This window comes from Dermacentor silvarum, chromosome 9 (genome assembly GCF_013339745.2).
Source record: "Dermacentor silvarum isolate Dsil-2018 chromosome 9, BIME_Dsil_1.4, whole genome shotgun sequence".
NCBI lineage: Eukaryota > Metazoa > Arthropoda > Arachnida > Ixodida > Ixodidae > Dermacentor > Dermacentor silvarum.
This window is the reverse complement of record NC_051162.1, coordinates 99,314,815-99,340,967: the sequence shown is the minus strand read 5'-3', so window position 1 is coordinate 99,340,967 and position 26,153 is coordinate 99,314,815. Positions and strand designations below refer to the sequence as shown.

The following is a 26,153-nucleotide window of genomic DNA, read 5'->3' as shown; positions in this document are numbered from 1 at the left end:
CAAGAGCAGCAGCAGCAGGCGGCAGCCATGGTCGGGAACAGAGATGGAGGGGGGTTCGCCAAGACAGCTTAGCTTTAATAAATCTCACCGAATTGAGCGCCGCAGGATAGCTGGAAGTATCAACACATTTAAGCGCAAATATATAACGCAGAGGCGCCAATTTAGGCGAAGGTTATTTGACTTTACGCTCTGTAGAAAACTACTAAACCCAATTCAGGCCAAAGTAATGAACACCATGTCAGTGGGCATTGAAGATTACAAGGCTGAAGTAACCTACGCGCTCCGAAACCTGATAGCTAACAGACACTTACGGTAAGTACCATTGGACGGACACTTCCTAAATTTAAAATTTTCGGTCCATTGTGCATATGCACTGAACATCGCGCCCATCTTGCGGGTCTTCGACATGCCTCTATATATACGTAAAATCCCCATTATGTTTTTAATGCTGGTGAACCTCACTAAAAGCCCTGCCGCCATGCCGAATACCCACAAGGCTCGCCCTTTGGTATGGTGTAAGTGGTTCTTCTTCAATACTTTCTAATATGCTTCTTCGCATTTTAGAAGCGCGATACTTATTTTACGACTCTTACGAAAGTTGAAATTCGGTAAAATTCTGTCCTAGGGAACAGGATAAATGAGTACACGTGTCAATATACAGGCCGGTTGTCCCAGCTATCAGGCAGCATGATTTAAAAAAAGAGGAACGGCGTTACGCGAAGCCAACCCAGTGCGTATTGTTTCCAGTACAGTGGAGTAGACGGCAGTAATTTTTTCGTTACTGAGATTTATTTAAACAATTGTAAATAATTATCTAACTCGAGAAGCACTGTCCTCATTATCAAAGTGTCAATGAGAAAGTTGTAGAGCAACATGAAAAACTCCCGATACAGCTTTCTGTTGCTCAATAATTGCTACATAAATGTGTTTTTCCGAGTGTGAAAGAAGCCCGCGGATACACGTACAATTGCCGCACGACTGGCCGCTCTAGGCACTTTGAGTGTATTCGCGGGCTTCTTTCATGCTCGGAAAAACACGTTTATGTAGCACATATTGAGCAACGGAAAGCTGTATCGGGAGTTTTTCATGTTGCTCTACAACTTACTCATTGACACTTTGATAATTAGGACAGTACTTTTCGAGTTAGATAATTAAATACAATTATTTATAAAATCTCTGTAACGAAAAAAATACTGGCGGCTACTCCACTGTACTGGAAACAATACGCACTAGGTTTGCTTCGCGTAACGCCGTTTCTCTTTTTTTTTTAATCGTGCGGCGTGATAGCTGGGACACCCCGTACACTTTCAGAGTTCAGTTTATTTCCGCTCCTAATGAATTTTCGCAGCTGTATGTGAAGTTCTATAGAACTTCACATACAGCTGCGAAAATTCATTAGGAGCGGAAGTAAACTAAAATAAATAACTATAGTTATTTAGGATAACAGCGAACTACTTGTTAGCGCTTCTGGAGTGATGCTCCGAGTTTTATTGCAAGCACCGTGTTTACCGAGCAGATCAAAAAGCTAGGTTGTGAAAAGCTGCTGTGCACACAGTTGTACAACAAACCTTTTCTGCTGTTTCTTCATGCTTTTATAAACTTTCATTCCCCTCTAACCTTTCTGTGTAATGCGAAAGAGTATTTTTCTTTTTTGCGAATTTTGGGGTTGCACTTATTGTATTTCTATTTCTACTGCACCTATTACATTAGGGACAGTACAGTACAAATAACCACTACATATATAAATTTCTTCTACTCGTAGCCCCTACCTTACAAATTTGATAGCAACTAGGGACATATCTCAAGCCTGCTGTGAAGTTTCTTTAACAAAAATAAAACCACTTGCTTTTTCTTTAAAAAAGTGTTTATATTTGATTTTTCAGATGATGGCCGACAGAAAATTGGCGAAGGCGTTACAATAACAGCGCACATCCTGTACGACTCAAAAGATTTCGCAGAACTAGTACCTGAGCAGAAGATACCGAAATATTTCGACGAACTGTTTCAGAAGGTAAACTGAAGGCCAAACTTAAGCCCATAAAAGAACTTTTGAATGCCCACAATAATTGTAAAGAAAATTTCCATTCGAGAAAATGTACTAGCAATACTTCAGTTGTGTTACGCATGCTACCTGTTGCGGGCGCCTTTTCAATAGAATTTGAAAAACGAAGGTTTTAACACTGCACCCTTGCCAGTCGTTTTCAACACCTCACCCATGCTGATCTCAGGCATCGGGCCAATTGTTGCACAGGTTTTGTTACAGTCATCAGTGATCGCATGGACTTGACGCACAGAAACCGCCCCGCAAAATGTGCTTTGCTATTCTATAAATATTACTGGTCGCATCCCAGGGGCCTCTTGGAGCAGCCAGGCCGGGCCCTGCAGACGTGCCCAAGTAGGCATTAAAGACATACTCTCGCCCCAACCCGCGTCTTAATCTATATATAAAACTGTCTAACTGTCGTCGAGTGTCGCAAGAACTCAAGAAGGTAACAGAATTCAATATTACCTTGTGATGCGGTCTTATTTAAAGTCAGGAACCCACACGGTCTTCAAATTTATATTGTACAGTTGCGCCTACTAAGGATGGCTACTTAACACTGTCCTTGTATACAATATTTCACAAGTTCTTGGAGCATTAAAACTTTCTGGCAGTACACACTTATCGTTATAACCATAGTTAATCGTGAACATAGTGATGGGAAGGAACTCAGCTTTTAATCGGTAGCGCCATATAGGTGACTGCATTTGTGTAATTATTTTCCAGGTTAGAGAACTCTTCAACAATAACACGATCATGATATCTATTAATATTATAGAAGCTACTTTGGTAAGTACTCCTAACTTTTCATCTAGTTATTTTTGCTTTGAACTTTGTGTAAACATTGCCCGAATAGAAAAAAATACATATATCGGCTATTTATTGTAGCTTCTGGTCATTCTGCAAGCGACCGGAAAAACCGTCCGAATCGCACCTTAAGATCACATATAGATGATATTATATGCAGATATTCTTTGCAAGCAATTATTTACAGTCAATCTTCATATTGCTCAATTTACTTATGCACTTATTTTCTCTTTACCAAAGCTATATTTCTGCAAAAGACATGGGCATGGCTTACGATTTACACAACGGTTACACAAGGACAGTTTTCTTGTGCTTAAGATATATATATATATACAGAAATATCTAAGTATGATAAGCAAGATGGAAAGGCGTTTTGCAGATAGTGCGCCAATATCCGTTTCTATAAGGAAGAGGAACCCTGAACACAATGACTCAGAAGTGATACCCACCAATTCATTCATTCGGTGTTCTGAACGCGGCGACGCCGCAACAGAAGGGAGCACACCGGCATGCTGACAGTGGCAATGCCGTCATCTATAATCACCTGGCAGGACTCGGCTTAAGAACTCCGAAGAACGTAAACAGAGCACAGATCTGTCAGCAAACGCAGGAAAAAAAGCGCGACATCCCTAAGCTACAAGTGTGCTAGAAGACAGGAGGCAAGATTCACATGCTGTCACGTGACTGCCACAGCTGAGAACCGCCAGTTGGTGTGTATGCACGGCCACAGCAGCGTTTCACCACCAGCAGCGCAACACGCACGTTTTTTTTTCATTGTGGTGGCGCCCTTATTCGATACATTGAGTGCACTATAGAGTGCACGAGCAAATTGAGCGCTTAAGCCTGGATTCTGGTTGTATTGTCCTTGCAGAAAACTGATGTAGAAGTTATAGAATCTCGAAGGCACACTTTAGAGGGCAACGAAACCCTAAGGAAATTACAGTCGTACGCTTCTACTACAGGCGTGTCAAAGGACAGTATTGTTTATCTTTTTACTCAGTAAGTATACTTATATCGGTTTTTGACCCTGTGTTCCAAGGAAATAACAAAATGCAGACAGCTTCACACACTTTCAGTAAACGCTCACACATATATTCAGAGTGATCTATCTTTCGACGACATTTCCAAGAATAAGGTTGTTTTAGAATCAACTTGGAAATGTTTTGATTCATTGGTGGGCCTACTGCTAACGCAGGCGCGTTGTTGCTATGAGCAAACATCACTTCTACATTAGGCATTTAATAGAGTGGGCAGGGAACAGCCTCCTTTAATCTAATTAGGGCACTTATATGTTAATGTGCTGCTTCTAGTATCAAATTCACGTGCCGAGTAGATAGATCTTTCTGTACTTTCAATCTCTCAAAGGGTGAGCATACTCTCTCTCTTTGTATCAAGTCACTGTTTTGAACTGACGCACGATTGTTCAAGTGAGTATCTGTGTTTCGTCAGAATGAAGAGTAGGCTCAGAATACAAACGTAAAACTTCTTATGATTGTCTTTTGCCTTCCATTCCGCGGCGTATAACATAGCAAATTCTTGCGAAAGAGTGTACATTTAACAGAGTACAAAGGGCAGATATTGTTCATTGTTGCATCTAAAGATAGAATAAAATACGGGATCACTAACCCAACCATGCCTAATAAAAAATAACCAGTGAAAGCAACACTGACATGACGACTGCCATTTAAATGAACTTGATGATGTGACGCTTTCGCCACTTGCAATGACGCATTATGGGATAAACAGAACGAAATGAGTAAAATAATACTGCAGATATTTTCATGAAACCTTACTCCAACAGAGTATTTTAAAATTCCATTCCAACACTCAAATCTGAAACACAGCCAAGCAACAAGTAACAAGTAAACAAACAAAGCAAGGAGAACGCTAGTCTGCATGGTTAGTGGCATTATAAAAGCAAGGTGGCAGTGCTGACAAAGACATACGCTGAATGCGCAGAAGGAGCAATGCTTACGGTGCCGTATAATTATTGCTGAAAATGGGGCTGGCTGTTTTCTTGCATTATAAAAAATAATTACTGCAATAAAGAAGGCAGTATAACCAACTATCTGAACTTTCAGCAACAATAACAGTCATTTTTGAAGCCAAGCATCTAGCTTCTGCATAACATAATAATGTTGCCTTCTTTAGAACTGTAACCTCATGTAGTTAAACATAACTTCGATGCCTATACAGCTGTCGTACGTGGCAGTTTACTCACCTTAGCACAAAACATATCATCCTTTTGCTGCCTATAGTTAGACTCATAAGATATTAGTACTGATTCTGAGAGCACACCTTGTTTTACACAGAAATAAAGCTATAAAAGCACATGCTGCAAATTGTCACGCCGAAATACAAATATATCACCTCATTTCTAATTTCGCGAAATTAGGAAATTCTCTGGAAAGCATAAGTGACAAAAGCGTAGTGAGAAGAGCATCTTTATTTACCAGTCGCTATCGCTCATTGATGGACGACCTCGCTCTCTCACATGTTGCAGCTCCTGTACACATTTCATATTCAAGTACTGCGAAGCGCAATTTTCTAAGAGAAGAAATTTACACTCTTTTGGAAACGCGCATTTCCAAGTAGTCCATAGGCGACTTCTCGCTTCCCACTTCGTCTACCACAGCTTCTCAACATTTCGCTACCCATAACATGCAACGGCGTTAGAACTACATTAGATGTTGCTTCGTATATCTACTTCTAGCTACACCCTAACATTAATATTACCCGTTATAATAGAGCAATCAACGTATGCGTTAGGGCTGCTTTGTTGACTGGCCATTAGTGCATACTTCACACGCTGTTACTGTCTATGTTGTGTGGATTATTAATTTCGCTCATTTGAACTGCAGTCGCTGAATGGATATGACCCTGATTGTCTCTTTGCGGTTCCAAATTGCAGTAGTATTTTACATATTTCGCTTGGCTGCAGAAAAATTAGCCCTCGCATATTCACTGTTTTTTAATAGTTGAAATCAGCCTTCAAAAATTAACATGTACAGCTCTCAATTCGTCCTACAAATAGCGTGGCGCAGCTGACAAACAAATGATATGCAAACGCTGTGACAACGGCGAGAAGTTTGGAGGGTCTTCTCTGCCATACTATTGCGTCAATACAAGTAGAGGTATGGCATACCAATTCTATTTTTGCACCGTAGATACCATCCTTAGCAATCCAAGCTAAACCGCCCAACGGCACACTCTTTTGATGAAATTAGGAGAGGGTCATCAATACTGCTATGTGTAGTGTACGCAATGAACAGAGCATACTTATCAATGCAAAAGCATTATATCGCTCACGAGGCGAAAAATTCGACGTTGGCGCGACCACGAGATTAAAAAGCTCCAAGTAAGCCAATCAAGGCAGTCGATGACATCAGTTAAGGCAAAGTTAATTAAGGCAGGTTTATTATGATATAGTTCATTACGGCACTCGAGCCTCAGTCCATTGGTGGGTGTCGAACCTACTACCATTGGTGTTCTTTAAGGCAACGTTAATTAAGGCACAGCTCATTAAGATAGATTAAGGCACTCGAACCCAGGGTTGTTAATTAATGCAGAGTTATATTACGGTAGAGTTGATTAAGACAAAGTTCTAATTAAGGTATGGTTAATTAAGGAACTCGTTCCCACGACATCTGGCTTAACCGTACCCAAGACCTTTAGTGTTAAATAAGGCGGAGGTAATTAAGGCGCAGTAAATTAAGGTAGACTTAATTAAGACACAGGTATAATTAGGATACAGTTCATTACGGCACACGAACTCACGACCATTAGTGGGAGTCGAACACACGACCTTTGGTCGTCGCAATTATTTCGCATTCATCCACGTAGGAAAGGATAAGTGCGCCTTGAAGTTTTGGTCACTCATGTGATGTGTTAGTATTTGGTCGGATATATCTAGAGCTTGCCGGATAACCCATGCACACGCATATCTTTTTTTTGGATAACGGTGTCATAAAATTAAAACACAGCAGATGAACAATACTTGTAGTAATCATCAATAGCGCTTTTCGACAGAAGTTTCTGATTGCTGACAGTAGTGTATGCTTTCAAGAGGTCAAGTGGCGAAGAGTCCATCTTTTATGTGGTATCAGTTTTACATACTAATAAGAGTGCTTATGACCCTATGTTTCGCACTTTTTGCAATGAACATATTTCTGCACCAATGAAGTGCCCTATAAAGTTTAGGTTAACTTTCTCCTTGGTATTTGTTGATGTAGGGGTAAAATGCAGACAAACCTCAACGCTTCGAGCAGCGTAAAATATGTAATGCTCTCAAAATCTTATTTTTTTACAGGAAGACTCCCTACAATAAATACCATCATTTTGCCTTCGCTGGAGCTTTTACAGGTTCGCAGCTCAAGACACAAGAAATTTTGACTGAAGTATTACTCAAAGGGTGAACATAAACACCGGCTGTACAACGCGCATTGTGGTATTTCCAATACTATAATGCTGATACGCGTATACTAAGCAATAATCGTAACTTGAGGTAAACTTATTTCAACTACGTGGAGTGATGAAGTTAGGGAATTTGCAGGTACAGGTTGGAATCAGCTAGCACAACACAGGGGTAATAGGATATCGCGCGGAGAGGCCTTCTTCCTGCAGGGGCATAAATATAGGTTGTTGCTGCTGATGATGATGATTTCAACTTGCGCACTGCGTAAACATAAAAACCATCATTAAAGTAGCTTTGCCAGTACTAGCAGTAAGGGCGAGCACTTATAACAAATTTGCTAAACAATCGCTGCATAAGATTTACCAAAAATCTAATTGTGCGGTGGATAATGCAGACTTCGCAAGTATTAGGCTACTGCATGTGGTAATTTTCACACAAACAAATGCTGCAAGAAACGCTATTTGTGATTTATGAAGAGTGAGTTGTCGGAACTCAAACACATATAATGTGAATATTATTTTTAGGCATGATATTAAAAATCAATTTGTCGCAAGTTTTGCGACAAGAATGCAATTCGCCGGTGTTATTCAAAAATCACAGGGCTATCTAGTGCTCGCAAATTTTATTGCTTCTATGTAGCCACTAGCGTGTTCTACGATGTATGATGTCTTGCTTCATTGCGCACTTAATTCAGGTTTACAAAAACTTTCATAGTTGCTCCACTTTCCGGTAGTGTTTATTCTTTACACGAAAGCCAAAATTAATAAAATTACCGGGTAAAATAAAAGGGCACTACTAATAGGTGACCTTCGTTTTGGCCAAACTACAGGTCACCAAAATACCAATGCCACCGATAGGTTTGTCCGAGAAAAAAAAAATGTCACAGTTTCGCCCTAAGGGCGAAGCAATGAATGCGATAGCAACACAGCAATGTCATACGAAGTAAGGTGAGCGGCTTTGGTAGCAATATGAATTGTAGTAAACATGAGCTGGTTAAGTAAGCAGGTGTGCTGCGGCGTAAGTAGACCGACATGAAGAGACACTCGATGACCACGAGAAGGCGCGTGTGAAACGGTGGTGTTGATGAGAAGCGCTTCCCGTGGGCAGCGCGTGCGAAGGGACACACCTGTAGCCGCTGCACTGCCGATCCGGGCAGCATTACATGTGTAGCGTACGCTGGAAAATGTGGCCCGACTATTGCTAACTGAATGAACAAGCGTGGTGTGAGCGCGCACAAACAAACATGAATAGATCACACTGAATGACTGCAGACAACGACTGTCAAAACGCTGGCAGCAAGCCCATACGCTGCAGCGGGCGAAGGTACGTGCGGTCTATCGCTTCAACAGAAACTGAGCGGCGAATGCACAGTGCATAAAGGTCAGAGCCGTGTGGAGATAAGAGACGGTGCGGTCGAGCGACGAGCGCGGTTGTTGGCAGAGTAGAAGTGCACCCCCCCCCCCCCCCGCTCCCTCCGGCGCTGGCTTCCCGCTTCCTTGCTTGCGCGTGGGAGAGATAAGAGAATGTGCGGGCGAGCGACGAGCGCGGTTGTTGGCAGAGTAGAAGTGCCCCCCCCCCCGCTCCCTCCGGCGCTGGCTTTCCGCTTCCTTGCTTGCGCGTGGGAGATTGAGTGCATTCGCTCTCCGTGATAGCGTGCGTCCCCGCACGCTTCCGCTCGGGCATACGGCGCGCGGCGAAGATTTTATCTATACGGAACCTCACGGCGACGGCGACGGCAGAAATCCGGTTGAAGTGTCCATATAATTGCTATCGCAATAAAAGAAAGATGAACAAGGCTATACTAAATTATGTTCGCGAGCCATACACCGAGTGGAAACCATCACAACGCTAGTAGAAAGCGACAAGACCAAGACACACACACGTCAGTGCCCCACCAACGTTTACCAACATGTTCCAACCAGAGGTGTTCTACAATTCAATCCTAGTGAAACTCTAACGCAGCCTCGCGCTAAATTACGTCGTGCGTAGAGTGAACATAGTGCCGTTGCGTGCTCAATGATCAGTTCGAATGATCACAAATGGTGAACGTCTCAATTCATGCCTTCCCTGAGTGCAACCTGTCCCCTACAAAAGCATTCTCTCGCACAGTCAGTTGTATACTTGTCAAAGCACATTTAACAAATGAATACAGCTTTGTTTATGTAAATGGGAATCGTTCGGTCAAATATTACAGCGCCCGCACCTACTAACTGCCATATGCATGAATCTCTGACTGACTCATCATGGTTCAGGTAGCAACAGGAGACGAGACGAATGGCGTGGCTGCACTCGAGTAGTAATACCGGTTGCAATATCAGTGCGGCGTTTGAGCACAGGAAAAAATATTATGGGGTTTTACGTGCCAAAACCACGATCCGATTATGAGGCACGCCGTAGTGGGGGACTCCGGAAATTTGGACCACCTGGGGTTCTTTAACGTGCGCCTAAATATAAGTACACGGGTGTTTTCGCATTTAGCCCCCATCAAAATTCGGACGCCGTGGCCGGGATTCGATCCCGCGACCTCGTGCTCACCAGCCCAACACCATAGCCACTGAGCAACCACGGTGGGTAGCACAAGAAAAAGGCGCAAGCGCTAAAAAGACATGATAACGTCCTTTCACAACACTTCGGGTATTGGTCGACAGTACGACAACACATCCTACAATAGGTAATGCAAATGTACCCATTAAAGCAATGAAGTGGAGGTTCGTACGTAACTCAGTCTGCTCGACGTGAGACAGCTGTACGTACAGCCTCGTGACGTGACACGAGGCTGTAATAAAGAATGCGGAATGGACCTGCAAGTGCCGTACAGCATAGAAAATGCGAACGATGCGATGCGAACGGGTCCCGATATTTGTAGGTATAAGGCATCCAGTGAGTGCTCCCCTGATAAAGTGTGATAAGGTTCACATTTATTAGCTACTTATTTTATGGTCAGCGTAAGAAAAACGTATTCAGCTCCAGGAAGGTATTCCAATGGGTGACGTGAGGTTTATGTTCGGAAAATAGATCCACGCCTAATGAAACATATGAAAGCCGTAAAAGAATTAGAAGCGTACAATGCCGATATTTCGTATGAAGACTTTCTAATAACCTCATTTATATGCCCTCACATGAAACATGCAGGTTTCTGTTATTATCGCGCTAGCATTTTTAGAGTGCCTCATATACATTCCGGAGGCTATGTATCGGTCTATCTGTGCAGGGTGATCAAAGTTAAGGTGATTTTTTTTGTCATTAGGCGCTGAGACGTACGTGAAGACCACCTCTACGGTATGGTTATGTGGCGAGGGGCACACAAAGTGAGATGATAATTATCGCTGTCAGCAGTGCAATTAACGAAAATTGAATAATTAACGCTTGACTAGCTGCAGTAAGCAGGCATGTTTGTATAGAAAAGTAAGAGGCAGTCGTGTTTCTTCAGAGTTCCACTTCGCAATATTCTACTAGCGTATCCGTGCTTTGAGAAATCGAACTACGAAATTTAATTGCCGTTCGCATGATTACTCATTCAAGGACACGACGTCACCTGTGGCGTAATGGGCAACGAACATGCCGATGAAGCTGCTCGATCTGCTAATGAAGACGGCGTGCAGGAACCAATCCCGATGTCAAGAACAGATGCAGCAACGAAACTTTGAGTGCTTGCAAATGATGTCACACAATCGCTGTAGAACACACCTAGTTTGCAGCACACACGTCTGCATCGATTGAACCCCTGTCTTCGACTTCGACCTCTACCTGGACTATCACGACCCGAAACAACGGTACTTTGCCGATTGTGGCTTGGGGTCGCCTTTACGAAGTCGTTTCCTTTCCGCATCGGATGGGAGGATAGTGCTGCGTGTGACCACTGCGGCGACGTGGAAACTATGAAACACGTAATTTGTGATTGTCCCCGACACAGCGCACATAGGCAGTCACTCGCGACCGCGCTGGCAGGTCTTGACGACCGGCCGCTTTCGGAGCAGACAGTCCTAGAACGCCGGCCTATACAGTCGTCACACAACAAGTCAGTCAAGGCACTCTTGAAGTTCTTGTGTTCGAGTGGACTTTCTGACAGACTATAGTTCTCACAGACGTTTCGAACCTCCTCTATTTTTTGTATTTTTCCGATTTCTTTTTCGTGACTGCTTTGTCTCCCCCCTATTATTTCCGCTTTTCATTTCTCCTTCCCATTTCCCCAGTGGAGTGTAGCAAACCAGAATCTTTCCGGTTTAACCTCCCTGCCTTTCCCACCCCGTATTTTTCTCTCTCTCTGTCGTCGATGAAAACTTGGGACGCTGGCTATGTGCCAGTAGATGTGTGCCAATATTCAATGGCCGTCTTTCACGCCCACGTGGGTAATTAGGTCTTTGCAACTGGGAATGCGCCGCTCTTCAATGACGAAAACGATCCCTTAAATTTCTCCAATGTTGAGCGGTATCGAACCCACATCATGAGGTTTTCTCAAGGACAATAAACCGACGCTTTAGTAGGATCTATAAATACAATGGGTATTAGGTGCTTTAAAAAGAACGACTTTCGCGGAAACGCTTTAGCGATCTTCGCCATGAATGCAATAGGTAGGTGCTGCTGTTCGATGAACATCTCGCCTACTGGAGTCATTCCGTACGAGCCCCAAGGCGTGCCCACGCAAGCGAGGGAATGATTCATAGCGTTTGCAGGCAACGGCTCGTCCCGCTTGTTGTCTCAAAGGCAATGCGCGGACTTATCAGTAGCATCACCAGATGGCGCAGCGTGTCCAAGAAGAAGCGGGCGAGGTTGCCGCATTACGCGTTTCTCAGTGCTCGAGCGGACCGGCGTGCCATGCATTTCGGAGGTTACGCGCGGGCTTCGTGGTGGCTTTTCTAGATGGAGCCGAGTGTTTAACAAAGTGCGAAAGAGGATTCCCGCTGCGGCACATACCTCGTACATAACTCATTTCGAAGGTGGCAATAAGTTGTGACGCTAGATTCATTCAATGGTAAACGCATTACCGTTGGCAGTCAGCGTGATATGGGTTCTGTCGCAATGTTTTACTCGTAGTTTTTATGTTAACATGGCGCTGTCATGTGTAGGCTAAATATTTGTTTAGGGCATGAAACTGCGGCGTGCAAAATCAGTGAGGACGACAAGCTACAATAAACATGAGTAAATGTTTACTGAACAGAATGCTCTACCTGACGGGCATTCGCCTCGGCTACAGGAATATCCAAGGAGCTTCGCACGGGCCGCTGGTGACATTAGCCACATTCTCGCTTCGGTTTTTAGTTTGGTTTGGTTTGGCGCCTATAGAAATAGCACAACCCACTACGGGGGTTTGGCCATGAGTCGGGCGGCAGTGGGGAAAAAATGATGGATACTTAAATGCGATTTTCTAACTTAAGAATGAGATAATAAATTAATTCTGATCGTTAATATTATTTTCATGCTATGGCATCTTAAAATAGGCGATGGCCTGTTCCTACCCAGCCGCCGTTCTCCTCATCCTATTCGACGTCGATGCTGCTACAAACCCATTAGCCGTTAAACTGATTTATTCTGCAAGGGCTACATTGCAACCTGATATTGAGCGTCTACCAGCCTGCGGTGCCAGTTAAACCTAGCATCACCCAGCGTGACACTCATCAATATTTTAGGAGAGGAAACAGAACACCTACACAAGTGGTGTGGCCTTTCGTTTTCCTAAGAGAAACTTTCTTCCTCACCACACGCGATTTCGTACAGTTACCGGTTTCACACTTATAGTCACGACCACCACAGTCAGTAAGACAGAGTAATCAGTTACGATGCTGCCATGTTGGGGGAAATTGAAGCTGGGTTTCTGCTTTTGATGCCAGAAATGGCTGTGGCTTGAAGTACGCCCGACGTCTCCTTCCGACTTTCTTTAAAGGTACGTTCAACGGATCCGGCATTGTTTTTATGAAAGTACGTCAAATGTTTCTCGTTGATTTCGCCATGTTTGACGGTAGTGGGACATCGGGCTTAAGCACACTGCAAAGCTACACACGTGTTTCGCGTGAGTGTTAGTTTTGTGCGCGCCGCGATGGCACGTGCCTGGTTGGCGGCAACCCACGCTGATCGTCGTGCTTATTATTGCTTTGTAGTGGGGGAGAGAGTCCACAGCCATTGAGAGAGGATGACGAAGTCCAGCCGCCCGGAGAGCGCGAGACAGCGACCGACGCTCTTGAGTCAAGGCTGTTGCGTATCCCTAACTGCTTTGTAAATAAACGCCCTCAGAGATAGGTGGAAAGGTGCCGGGCATTCTCCCAGTCTCCCAACCTGGAACTACGGAGCCGTACCTTACCTCCAGCGTCCGCGATGCCGGAAGAAACCGCCACGCAAGGCTCCTCCCAGACTCAAGGCACCGTCTGTCCCGGCGTGCCGCCTCAGCGTCACCCACCGATATTCAGCGGGACTGACGATCAAGGCGCCGAGGACTGGTTGACAACTTATCAGAGGATGAACGCAGTCAAAAAATGGGACGATGCGACTAGGCTGACCAATGTAATCTTTTACTTGACCGGCGTCGCCAGTTTGTGGTTCCGGAACCACGAAGCGGAGATTAATAACTGGGCGTCGTTCAAGACAACGTTTTCGGATATCTTCGGCCGCCCCGCGGTACGCAAACTCCGCGCAGAACAGCGACTTCGTGAACGCGCTCAACAACCCGGCGAGAACTTCACCAGCTATATTGAAGACGTCGTCGACTTGTGTAAGCGTATAAACCCGTCGATGCACGAGTCGGACAAGATCAAGCAAATCCTCAAAGGAATAGCTGATGACGCATTTCAAATGCTATTGGCAAAAGACCCACAAACCGTCGCCGATGTTGTCAGCTTGTGCCAGAGTTTCGACGAATTGCGCAAGCAACGCGCCCAAACTCGCCGCCCTCTAGAACAGAACGACTCGATCGCGGCGTTGACTTTGTGCGGCCAGAATGCACTGTCGCTTCAGATCAAGCAGTTCGTGCGTGAGGAGGTCGCCCGACAGCTCTCCATTTTATCGAGCACGCCCGAGCCAGCCCAGGCTCAACATCTGGCCCCAGTCATACGCCAAGTTATACAAGTTATACAGGGAGAGGTCACTGACGCTTTGCCTTTCGCTCGTCCGCCCCCTCCGGAGCCTGCGCCCTTGTATGCGCAAGTCATCGCTGCCGGGCCGCCTCGTCAACCAACCTATTCTTCCGCTTCAGCACCCATTCGGCCCTCACCAGTTCCGTTCAGCCGACCAGTCCCCACGAATCCATGGCGCACTGCGGACAATCGCCCTATATGTTATTCTTGCGGCTATGCAGGACATGTGGCACGCTTCTGTCACCGTCGCCCTCCTGTTCCAATAGATGTCATGCGACCATCTGCTTACGATCCTGGGCGCTTTGACGGCACAACGCGACTTCAACAATCCTCTTCGCCCGAGCGCACGCCCTAAGCTACCCGCCGATCTCCATCCCCGCGACGTCGCTCTCTGTCACCTATGCGCCATCGACCCTGCCCTTCTGACGCGGAAAACTAAACGTCGCAGTTCCCGAGGCACGAACTGCGTCGTCGTCGAAAAATTCAAGTCCTCGCATTTCTCCAGCGAACCTCATTGACGTTATTGTGGATGGCTTTCGTACCCTTGCGCTTGTGGACACTGGTGCTGCCGTTTCAGTGATTGATATAAAACTTTGCCGCTTGCTTCGGAAGGTTACGACGACGTCAACGGGATTATCCCTCCGTACCGCCAGCGCACACCATATTCAGCCGGTAGCCGCCTGCACAGCCCGCGTCATAATTCAAGATGTTGTTTATCCCATTGAGTTTCTTGTGCTACCAGCCTGTTCGCATGATGTCATCCTCGGTTGGGATTTTCTTTCGCGCCATCATGCTGTGTTTGACTGTGCTCGTGCTGAGGTGGCGTTCTCGGCGTTGTGTTCCGCGTCGTCTGCACCTACAATGGAAAAGTTGTTTGTCGCCGAGGATACGAACATACCACCCAGTAGTACAGTCCTTGTGCCTGTGTCCTGTACTGTTCGTGAGTCTACAGTTACCTTTACACCCTCCGAGACCGTTAAACACCGCAGGAGTCTCACGTTGCCTTTTTCCGTTCTCGACATGACCAACAGCGCCACATCCTTATTTGTTACGAATCCGTTGCCGGTTCCCTCAACCTTACTCCGTGGAGAGTGTATCGGTACAATTCAGGCGTTCGACGTATCCTCCATCTCCTGCCTTGACGACGTGGACAACTTGCACCTTAGTGCCCTGACACCTTCTGCTAGTACGCCTGATCGACCACCTTTAAGTGTGTTCGGCTCCGCCATCGACGACGAACTTGCAGAGGCGCACCGCGAGAAGCTTCTTGCACTCCTCCACCAGTTTCGAGGCTCGTTTGATTGCCAGAAGACGTCATTAGGCCGCACGCATACTGTTCTCCATCCGACTGACACCGGCTCACGAGCGCCTCTGCGCCAGCGCCCTTACCGCGTATCCCTTGCTGAGCGTCATGTGATCGCCGAACAAGTCGACGACATGCTTCAGCGCGGCATCATTCAGCCGTCCTGCAGTCCCTGATCGTCGCCTGTTGTTCTTGTCAAGAAAAAATACGGCTCAATCCGCTTCCGCGTCGATTACCGCCGATTGAACAAAGTTACGCGAAAAGATTGTATCCCCTGCCACGCATCGATGACGCCGCGGACTGCTTGCAAGAAGCCGAATTCTTTTCATCACTAGACTTACGGTCCGGTTATTACAGGTCCCTATGGCACCATCCGATCGCCCGAAAACTGCCTTCGTAACTCCCTATGGGCTGTACGAATTCAATGTTATGCCCTTCGGCCTATGTAATGTCCCAGCCACATTCGAAAGGATGATGGCAAGTGTCTTGCGTGGGTTGAATTGTAAGATGTGCCTGTGGCCCTGTGCTACCTGGATCACGTCGTCGTTTTCTCCCCTGATTTCGACAGTCACCTCCGTCGGCTTTATGAGGTACTGAGCTGTATGACGCGCGCAGGCCTTCTGCTTAACATCAAGAAGTGCCGATTCGGAGCTCGCAAACTCACCATCCTGGTCCACGTAGTCTGTAAGGACGGCGTCCTTCCCGATCCGCAAAAGCATCGGGCTGTTGCTGAATTCCCGAAGCCTACCACCGTGAAATCGCTTCGCAGCTTCCTTGGTCTATGCTCATACTTTCGCCGCTTTGTGAAGAACTTCGCTTCTATAATAGCACCACTGACGAAGCTGCTCACCGGCGATAGCTATCTGTCTGGCTGATCGCCGGCGTGTGATGAGGCTTTCGCAACATTACGTCGTCTCTTGACTTCACCGCCAATTCTACGTCACTTCGACCCTACCGCTCCGACCGAGGTACACACGGATGCTAGTGGGATCGGCCTTGGCGCTGTCCTTGCCCAACGTAAGCCGGGCTTCTCTGAGTACGTAGTTGCCTATGCGAGTCGTGTCCCTTACCAAGGCAGAGTGCAAGTACTCGGTTACCGAGAAGGAATGTTTGGCAATTGTTTGGGCGTTGCAGAAATTTCGCCCTTACTTGTGTGGCCATTGGTTTTATGTCGTCACCGATCATCATTCGCTCTGTTGGCTGGCTTCACTGAAGGATCCGTCGGATCGACTTAGACGCTGGGCGCTTCGTTTACAAGAATTCGATATTCGCGTCATTTACCGCTTAGGAGGCAAGCACGCCGACGCACTTTTCCGCTCGCCCCTGCCTTCTGACGTCGCGCCTGTTTCCCTTTCTGCAACTTCCTGCGCTAACATCACTATCGCTGACATGCCTACAGAACAGCGCAAGGATCCCTGGATCGCCTCGCTGATCGACGTTCTCTCTACGCCTTCGACGACACCAGCCACACAGCTCTCTCGTGCCCTTCGTCACCAAGTACCTCATTATGCGCTCCGGGACACGATGTTGTCCCGCCGCAACTACCAGCCCGATGGTCAAAAGTGGCTCCGTGTTATACCTCGCCATTTCCGCTCCGATCTGTGCACGCACTTTCATGCCGACCGACAAAACGCGCATGCTGGCGTTTTGAAAACCTATGATAGACTTCGCCAGCGATTCCACTGGCGTGGAATGTACACATACGTCCGCAAGTAAATTCGTTCCTGCATTGAGTGTCAACGCCAGGAAAACAACTCGTCACACGCCTGGCCCATTACAACCTTTGCCGTGTCCCGCTCGCCCGATTGATAGAATCGGCATAGACCTGTACGGGCCCCTTCCTTCCACCCCTGCGGGCAATCGGTGGATTATTGTGGCCGTCGACCATCTCACTCGATATGCCGGAACCGCCGCTCTTCCAAAAGCTTTAGCTCGTGATGTTGCCTTGTTCATCTTGCGCAGCCTCGTTCTTCGCCATGGCGCGCCACGCGAGCTGCTTAGCGACCGAGGGCGTGTGTTTCTTTCTCAAGTTGTCCAGGAGCTTGTCAGCGAGTACAATATCATTCATCGCACCACTACAAGTTATCCTCCGCAGACTAATGGCTTGACGGAGCTCTTTAACCGAACACTCGGTGATATGCTCTCAATGTACATAGCCTCCGACCATTCTAATTGGGACTTGGTGCTTCCTTTTGTGACATATGCCTACTATACAGCCACGCAAGCCCCCACTGGATTTTCCCCTTTCTTTTTACTATACGGACGTGAGTTATCTTCCACACTGGATACTATACTTCCATACTGCCCGGATACATCCGAATACCACCCAGCCTCAGAACATGCTCAATGTGCCGAAGAGTGCCGCCAACTAGCACGCTCATTTACATCCGTGACACAAGGTCTTCAAAAAGAACGCTTGGACCCGGCTAAACCTGCCCCTACCTTCCCTGTTGGCTCGTTCGTGTGGCTTTCAATTCCATGCCAGACTCCCGCTTTCTCCCGCAAGTTTGCAGCGAAATATCATGGTCCCTACCGGATCGTACAATTCCAGTTGCCGGTGAATTACGTCATCGAGCCTGTCACACCTCCCACCGACAGACGCTGCGGCGGTCGTGAAACAGTCCACGTGAGCCGCTTAAAGCCCTACTACGACCCTCTGGTGCTTGCATCCCCTTGAGTCGCCAGGATGGCTCCTCTTCGCCGCCGGGGCCAATGTAGTGGGGAAGAGAGTCCGCAGCCATTGAGAGAGGATGACGAAGTCCAGCAGCCCGGAGAGCGCGAGACAGCGACCGACGCTCTTGAGCCAAGGCTGTTGCGTAGCCCTAACTGCTTTGTAAATAAACCCCCTCACAGATTTAACAACCCCTGCATCTGCGTCCATAGTTTTTATATGCATCCTTTCCACCAAGAAAAAAAAATTCCATTCGGTGCTCCTTCACGCTACACAATGACAAGGTATCCTCATCGCAACTAGAATAATGAAGCAATTACACTCCACTACCGAATCACTTAAGTGATTGGTGGCAATCCGTTAGTGTTACTGCATTTCGTAATTACGAAAATGTTGTAGTCGAAACTCCTGTGCTCAAATTAACAGAATAACCAACTAACGAAAGCAGAGAAGCGCAACTTTTCTCCGAAAAGTTAGCTCCATTGACAGTTCTTCAAGCCCCCTTTAGTTGTCATGTACGAAAAGGGGCGACTGAGCCTTGTGGTACCGTTTGAATTGTCGCTCGAAGCATTTCTCTTTTAGCGCTTATTCGGGAGACTGGCTTGTTCGTACTACTTGGCAGACAACTAATAAAAATCTAAAAAAGATAGGTGGCGTGACTTAAAGCTTCGTATCGTGGTGGACGTCCTGGTTCTGCATACATGTAAAAGCCTTTTCGGGCCGCGTCTATACATACACACTTCTACTTTCTTCCTGTTTTGTGTACTTAAAGTAGTGAATGCTTTATAGGCGGGCTTTTGTGCAAACCTGATGGAGAAGATATTTACAGTAGTTAAATCTAACAGTAACTAGTGACTGAACAACTGAGGGCTCGCGTTACTGACAAAACATGCTGCGGCTATTTGTCGTTAGTACGTTAGAGATAAAGTTAGAGTAGAACATATGCAAAGCAGGCAAGAATTGACTGTTAGAATCACCAAAAAACATGCGGCAAAAATGCTTAACAGGTTGCACTAAATGGTCGTTATTGCAGGTGCAGAAAATCTTGCAAGCCGCCTGTTTTGTTAGCTTAGCAGTAAAATCTCCGGTTAACCCTCTGTGTACCCTTGCTTGGATACCCATTTACTTCAATGCGTGGCTGCGTTTTTACTAATAATATTACCTACTGCCTAATAATTTTTCAGACCTCTCGTTCATTGTTTTTGTTGATTTCGGCGCTTCAAAGGCTCATTCTTCTGCACTTTACGTACATTCTGCTATAACTTTTATCTCTTGCGTATTTACCACCTAGAGCCACTTCCAAACGCCTGTTTCATTATAATAGCGACCCCTCTGCCCCTATTGCACTGATTGCTCTCGATGGGAGTACGTAATTGTCACTGTTGTTGGCGCAGGATCTCAGCTCGCTCATGTGATGACAGGAAGGTATGCGTGCATGATAACATCTCGGTACATATCTTAACAAGTGCATTCTGAACGTAGTGCGAGCCTTCGTGGAATGCGATTGAAAATGAGCGTTATGCATCCACCGCATTTTTAAGCTGACACTGTATTATTGTGTATATAAAAGTCTATACGTCCGACTTAGCTTTAGACACTGAGAAAAAATGTAACAAAACTGCGACAATTCTCTTAAAAACTAACTGCCCTTTGCATAATGCTGTGAATGCTAAACAGATTTTTTGTGCACAAGATCGGGCTAATGTGTGTGCAATTGCTCAGCAGTCGCCGTATAATGTACACATTGACAAACGCACCAACCAAGCACTAACACTAGGCGCCTTCATGTACCCATGTCTTTGCTTTGACAGCAATATTGTCCAATACCCAGAATGCACTTGTAATACTGCCTTACAAATTTATTTGAGCATAGTTGGGTCTTTTTCAACTGTTTTTTTGGCATGTTCAGAGATGTGACAAGCCAAACGCTACAGAAAAGATGACACCCCCAAACCACTACAAACACTCAGTAAAACTTGAACGAGAAGGGGAACCGAGGGCCTCACTGTAGTAGACGCAACCTTGTAAAGCGAATGAAGGTGAAAGGGACTTTACATGTGATTTCAGTTGAAATGAAGAAATGATACGGTTGCATTGTTTGCGCGTGCTATATTCCATTATTTCTGCAACGACAACCGGTGTTATGCGCCTACTTTAGTGTGTACTTGTGCGAGTTTGTAGAGCCTTATCCTGATTGTGTTAGCCAGCATAGACACTTCCACAGAAGCTGCTGTTAACGAACCCGCATTATCAATGATCCCGAACGCAAAGTACAACTTTTCATTAAAGTCTGTGTACTTTAACTATGAATAACTAGATGATGAAATGTTTGCTGTTGGCTCCAGTGTTGTTGAAGCTTTCATTAGTTAAAATTTTCGGGGAGCACAAAATGTTGATTCACGTTGATGGCTGCTAAGGGCAACGCGTAAGCAACCACAGAGGCTTGTAAATGGCTATTGCATAATGATGCTTGCCACATGGCCACGGGTTCGAATTCGAGCAGTGAGAGCTCATTCTTCTCGAGGTTGAATTCCAAAGTGCTCCCGTATTGTGGTGCCAGTTCCAGTTAAACAACAACGAGTGGTCAAAATTACCCAATAGCACTTAAGTATGCCATCTCTCATAACTATATTGCAACTTTCCGGATTAAACATGTATAATTTATCCACAAGTATTTGTTTTCAGTCGCATCTTTTAATCTTATAACTGTACTTTCTTCAAATAAACGGAACCTTATGGAACCTTATAAACGAAACCACTGCTATTTTTCTCTCACAGATTCGGAACAAGAAACTTCTTCAGATTTACCGAAGATGACATGAAAACTTTGACTGAGACTTTCAAGTACGTGAAACGTGCACTGCCGCATTCTCGCCAGAGCAAAGTCGTATTAACCAGCTGGACATGACGTTTGTTTTAGTTGAATGTTTCTTTTAGAACTTGGGGAAACAACGACCTTCGGGAATAATATTTATATTTGCGCGATCGCGCGGAACATGAACACCTCAATTTTATTACTTATACCCTGATTTAAATTTGTAGCTTTATGTGTTCCAATATTCTTGTCCACTTTATGATTATACCCCGAGCACGCCTTTCATGTTCAAAGCAAAAAAATACCTTTACAGTTAGAGCCACTCATTCCCCTCATGTGGCCGACTGACAAAAAGACCCACATTGCGTCTACAGAAAATTAATATGTACACAGAGGTAATGAACGAAGTTGGAGCAAGCATTTAGAGTGGAGCACCTCTACAACGAAATGACCTGTTTAGGGATACAATAATTCAGTCCCGATTCTCATGTGAGTACTAAAGTGCGCGATCTTTACAGCCAAGTGACCTGCAAAATGAATGCATTCGGAAGCCCCAAGCACTTTGTAAAGGTGTTCGGCTGTAACTATTTTCTGGCAGATTATGGCACCTATATTGATTATGAAAAGAAGGTGTAAAACACTCGACTTAGCGCCTGATCTCTAAGTTGAGCTTTTTTAGCCTTCCTATTAAAACCTGACAAGAAACAAAGCGCAAATGTGGTATTTTGTAGATCTAGAAATCAATGTGCGGAATTTGCCCGAATGTACGAATTACCTATTCCATTGGCGCGGTGGTTAAGGCGTCTTGCGGACTGAGTACGAGTTAAGAGTTTGGTTTGCAGCTGTGGTTGCGGCGTTTTGATGTAAGCAAAATGAGAATAAAGGGTCATGCACTGAGATTTAGGTGCACTTGACGAAGCGCGAATGCTCTATACTAATCTTAATCCCTCTCTTACAGCGACTCCCATTGCCCCAGCGGGCCTTTAGTTCTTTAAACCCCATGAATCAAATGTCATACGAAATTTTGCAGAAAAAAAAACATTCGACGTTCGCCCACAGTGAAAACATGTAACCATATTGAAAGCATCATTACGCAGAATAAATATTGCTTTATCTTGTGCGGTATAGGTTGGAGTAAGCAATAGCTATTAGCGAGAAAGCTGCTTAATATTAGGACGAAAACTTCATTCAGTGCTCATTCTCTCTCCGAGGCGTGTTTGTTTGGCAGGTGGCGCTTGCGGGTGGTGCTGAAGTACAGACACGGCTTTTTCTTTCTCCTTTTTCACAACTCACGTTCCACTTCGTAAAACTTTGTGCCCCGTCCGATTTCTTTCAACGCGGAACTGGTTTATGGATGCACTGCGGACCGTTTTGCATAAGCAAGGCAATAGCAAGTGGCTGCACGACAATGGGCTTCTGGCGCAGTATTGTCTGCAGTATCATCGGAGGTGTGGACAAAAGGAAAGTCTCCAATGTGTAATATGTGGTTTGGAAGTTAGAAGCCTCCCAATGCATAGAGAATTCCGTACGCTTCTTCGAAACTCATGCGAATTCCTGCGATGGACGTCGGCGACCCCGACGGGAATGGAAACAACGAGTGGAGTCAACCAATAACAGCTATCAAAGTGGAAAAAAAGGACATCGCACTCAGAAGCGTGCATTGCATACAATATTGTGCAGTGCTAGTTATCATTGTGTGGCTAGCGAGTACCTTGCTTTTTGACAACCATTTCTGTGTTTTAACCATGAAAGGGAACTTCATATTTTGCTTACTAAGTTCTCTTTCGCGAAGTTATGCGGGAGCGCAGTGGACATCGCCAATCTTTTCTCTCCACGAACGAGCGCGCAGCATTCCGTGACAGTGCTGTAAAACATTTTATTATTACGAACCACATATTTGTATCGATCCGTAAAAAATGAGACTGTGCTGGAACACTCATGTCTACGCTGTCCCAGTGTGCCACTGCTCACTAGGTTGCAAATACGAAGTCTCTACTAACAGATCTCAACGAATACAGGAACGAGATAATCTAGCAGAAGAAAAATTATCGCACGGGCTAGAATGAATGATGTGAAGACACTGGGCCAAACGACATATTCACATCTACGTGCATGCATGAAACAAAGAATGCCACAGACACCACACTGCATGGCAGTTCCTGCTTGAATATTCCTTTGCATGATATTTCTTTGCATGGATGTATAGGCGAGGAAATTGACAGAATGGAAAAATGAGAGACGTGAGCTGGCGTACTAAGACAGCAACCACACAAAAAAGAATTTTTGTGCACATTACAATTTAAGAATTGAAGGCATCCAGAACTATAGCGATGAAGTTTCGTTTTCCACCTTTGTAATTTCCACCAACTTTAGCGACAAGGCACTCAATTTCTCCAGCTAAATGCATCCATTAGTTCCATCCGTTTTCTTCCAGCGCTGTTGCAAAAAAAAAAAAAAATCCGGATACGTTTACCTAGTAAAAGTATGCAAAGCACGGTAAATCTTGAGCAAATTTTTTGTCGAAGCTTGTGCAAGGTACAACATTTGTAGCACGTTTCTGCTTTCAGTATTGGCTGAATATAAGCCATTGTATCATGCCTAAAAAAGCAATATTTGAAACATATGTTAACTAGACTTTGCCAAATAGCAATCAAGTCGATGATTAGCGAGCAAAGTCCGATGTTATCAACCCCTCCGAAACTTGGTCAGATTTACCAATGCTATCTGGAAATGGCTACGTTTTTTCAACAGCCGTACTTAAGACACTCGATATGTAAACATAAGAGAGCGCCTGGCACAGATATGTGCAATGCTTTTGCATAATATCGTAGTATTAAAAACGTTTCAATATGGAGTGAACTGTGCCGAATCAATGAGAACAAATTTTGGATGGAGCTGTCTAGGTGAATAACCCATTTACCAAGTCGCGTTTATTGTACATACTTGCTACACATCTATTTGAATTAAATCTCGCACATGTAAACTAGTGTGAACAGCACGTTAAGCAATATTTCGCAAAGGGTTCCGACCGTCCATATTCTATTAGGTGTCCAATGATGCGCTGATTAGGCTATCAGAAATAAATTCAAATACAAATGCAATCTAATGTTTCCGAATAACACTGCTGAATTCATGTTCCAGGCACTGCCCGGGAATCAAAGAGACAAAGTTTGACCATGGCAGGAAACCGACGTACCGCAAACGACAGAAACGCTCAAGCAGCAGAAGAAACACGATCGTAATCTAGATTTTCTGAAGACATAAAGAATGAATCGACTTGACCTGTAACAGGACGTTTTATGCGGCGTCGTTCTCATCCGACGATGTGCGCCATTAAACACACGTGCAGCACACATGAACTCGGGCTAGCATTATATCTGAGAGCGTGGCCCCGGCATAAGGTTTCCCCAAAGGGACGCAATGTGAGGATGCAACGCAGCTGTTGAAAGGCATCATGGAGATATTTCATCCTCGCCAACGCTTTAGAGACGCCACCGCAGCGGTGGCGTATCGGTAGAGCATCCGCCTCCGATGCGGGAGGTACCGAATTCAAATCCCAGTGCCGCCGGGTACCCACCGGTTCTTTCTAATGGGTAGAGATGTTCCCTGGCCTGGTGCTCGGCTCTCGAGTTGGGTTCACATCTCGAAAGAGGGCCCGATAGAGATTTCAGGACTGGTCTCTGGGCGCCTCTTGTCCAACCACAGACGGCCTTGTTGAAGAGCATCCGCCGCGGCTGCGGGAGGCAAGTGCTGCTGCCGGGTACCTACTGGTAAAATAGGTACAAGCGCGCTCCTGGCCTGGTGCTCGGCCATTATGGGTCCTCAACGCTTCGGAAGAGGTGTTTGTCCTCAACCCGAAGGCGTCCCCACCTCAATAGGTGCTTCAGGCGCCACATGGGAAATAGAAGCGGCCCAAACATCACTTTTTTTGTGCTCACGAGGGTTTCGACGGGAATTCAGGGCGCAGGCTCCTTTTCCAAGCGTATCACCCCTGAGGGAAGCCGAACGCCAAGGCGGGGTATGCTTGTGCCCATTTGAACCAGTGGGTGGCCGGCGGCGGTGGAAATCGAACCCACACCCTCCCGCAGCCGAGGCTGGCGCTCTACTACTGAGCGGATCAAGGGGAGCGCCAATTGGCGCTCCCCTTCATCTCGGCCCTCTGTCATTATTTGCGTTAAGCGGCCATATGGTCAACGGTATGACATGAACAGACTAGCCGAGCAACATGGTTTATTACAACGAAAGAAATATAATTATTTATGATTCGATGCATTTTTCGCCATTAGGCCTTTTCTGTTGGTCAAACCACACGTTTTGCATAATAAATATTCCTTATGCGTTTTACAAGACCCTTCAGTAGAAACCAGTACAAATTTTGGTTGTACACTGGGAGGTATAGGGCGTTCTCTAAGAAGCCCTTTAGTGTAAGAATTCTTAAATTTGGTTTTTAATATTCCTTATGTTTATGATTGAAATAATACCTACCACTATTGTCGTGAAGCTAAATACATTACTAATTCGTTTTTTTCTTTTTTTACCAGAAGCGAAATCCTTCTGTGTTTGCTTATATTTCACGTTGTAGTGTTTTAGAATGTAATAATATTTCCTGATGTATTATATGTGTATGTGTGTACTCCCCCTTTCTTTTTCATTATATACGACTTTTTTATATATTCTTTTCTTCAGTAGATAAAGCATTTTTTTTTCATTTATAGCAATATATCTAGTATTGTGCATTCTTATGGTGTATTCTTATGCTGATGAACTGTTGTTTTCTGTTTCGTATGTTTTTCTTTAACGGTTCGACATGCACGTCGAGGTCAAGCCCTGCCTTGAATATGGTGTCCGGGCCTCTGTCAAGCTGCAGACCGCAGCTTTTAGCCCTGTCTACCACCAAAGTTGTTTTGGAAAATAAAGAATTTGAATTTGAAAATAAGTGATAAAGGAAAAAATTTAAAAATTTGGAGAACGCTTAAGCATCGCCTTTAAGAGTGGAACCCGAAAGCGTTATCGGGCCCCGTTCGCATCGCATTTTTCT

The 26,153-nt window shown here is 45.4% G+C and overlaps 1 protein-coding gene across 2 annotated transcripts in view; it reads left to right on the top strand.

The window, feature by feature from the left end:
- The first annotated feature begins 384 nt into the window (after window positions 1-384).
- The window catches only part of LOC125939964 (uncharacterized), a 214,268-nt gene continuing 188,499 nt past the window's right edge, over window positions 385-26,153 (top strand). The window contains exons 1-5 of one of the 2 annotated variants that reach the window (XM_049655559.1): window positions 400-515; window positions 1,884-2,011; window positions 2,768-2,830; window positions 3,720-3,847; window positions 7,158-7,210. In XM_049655559.1, coding sequence (XP_049511516.1) covers window positions 407-515; window positions 1,884-2,011; window positions 2,768-2,830; window positions 3,720-3,847; window positions 7,158-7,210 — 481 coding nt within the window. In that variant the 5' untranslated portion in view covers window positions 400-406. Of the gene's footprint in view, window positions 516-1,883; window positions 2,012-2,767; window positions 2,831-3,399; window positions 3,559-3,719; window positions 3,848-7,157; window positions 7,211-26,153 lie in introns of both variants that reach the window. The other variant, XR_007463206.1, reaches the window with a different exon arrangement.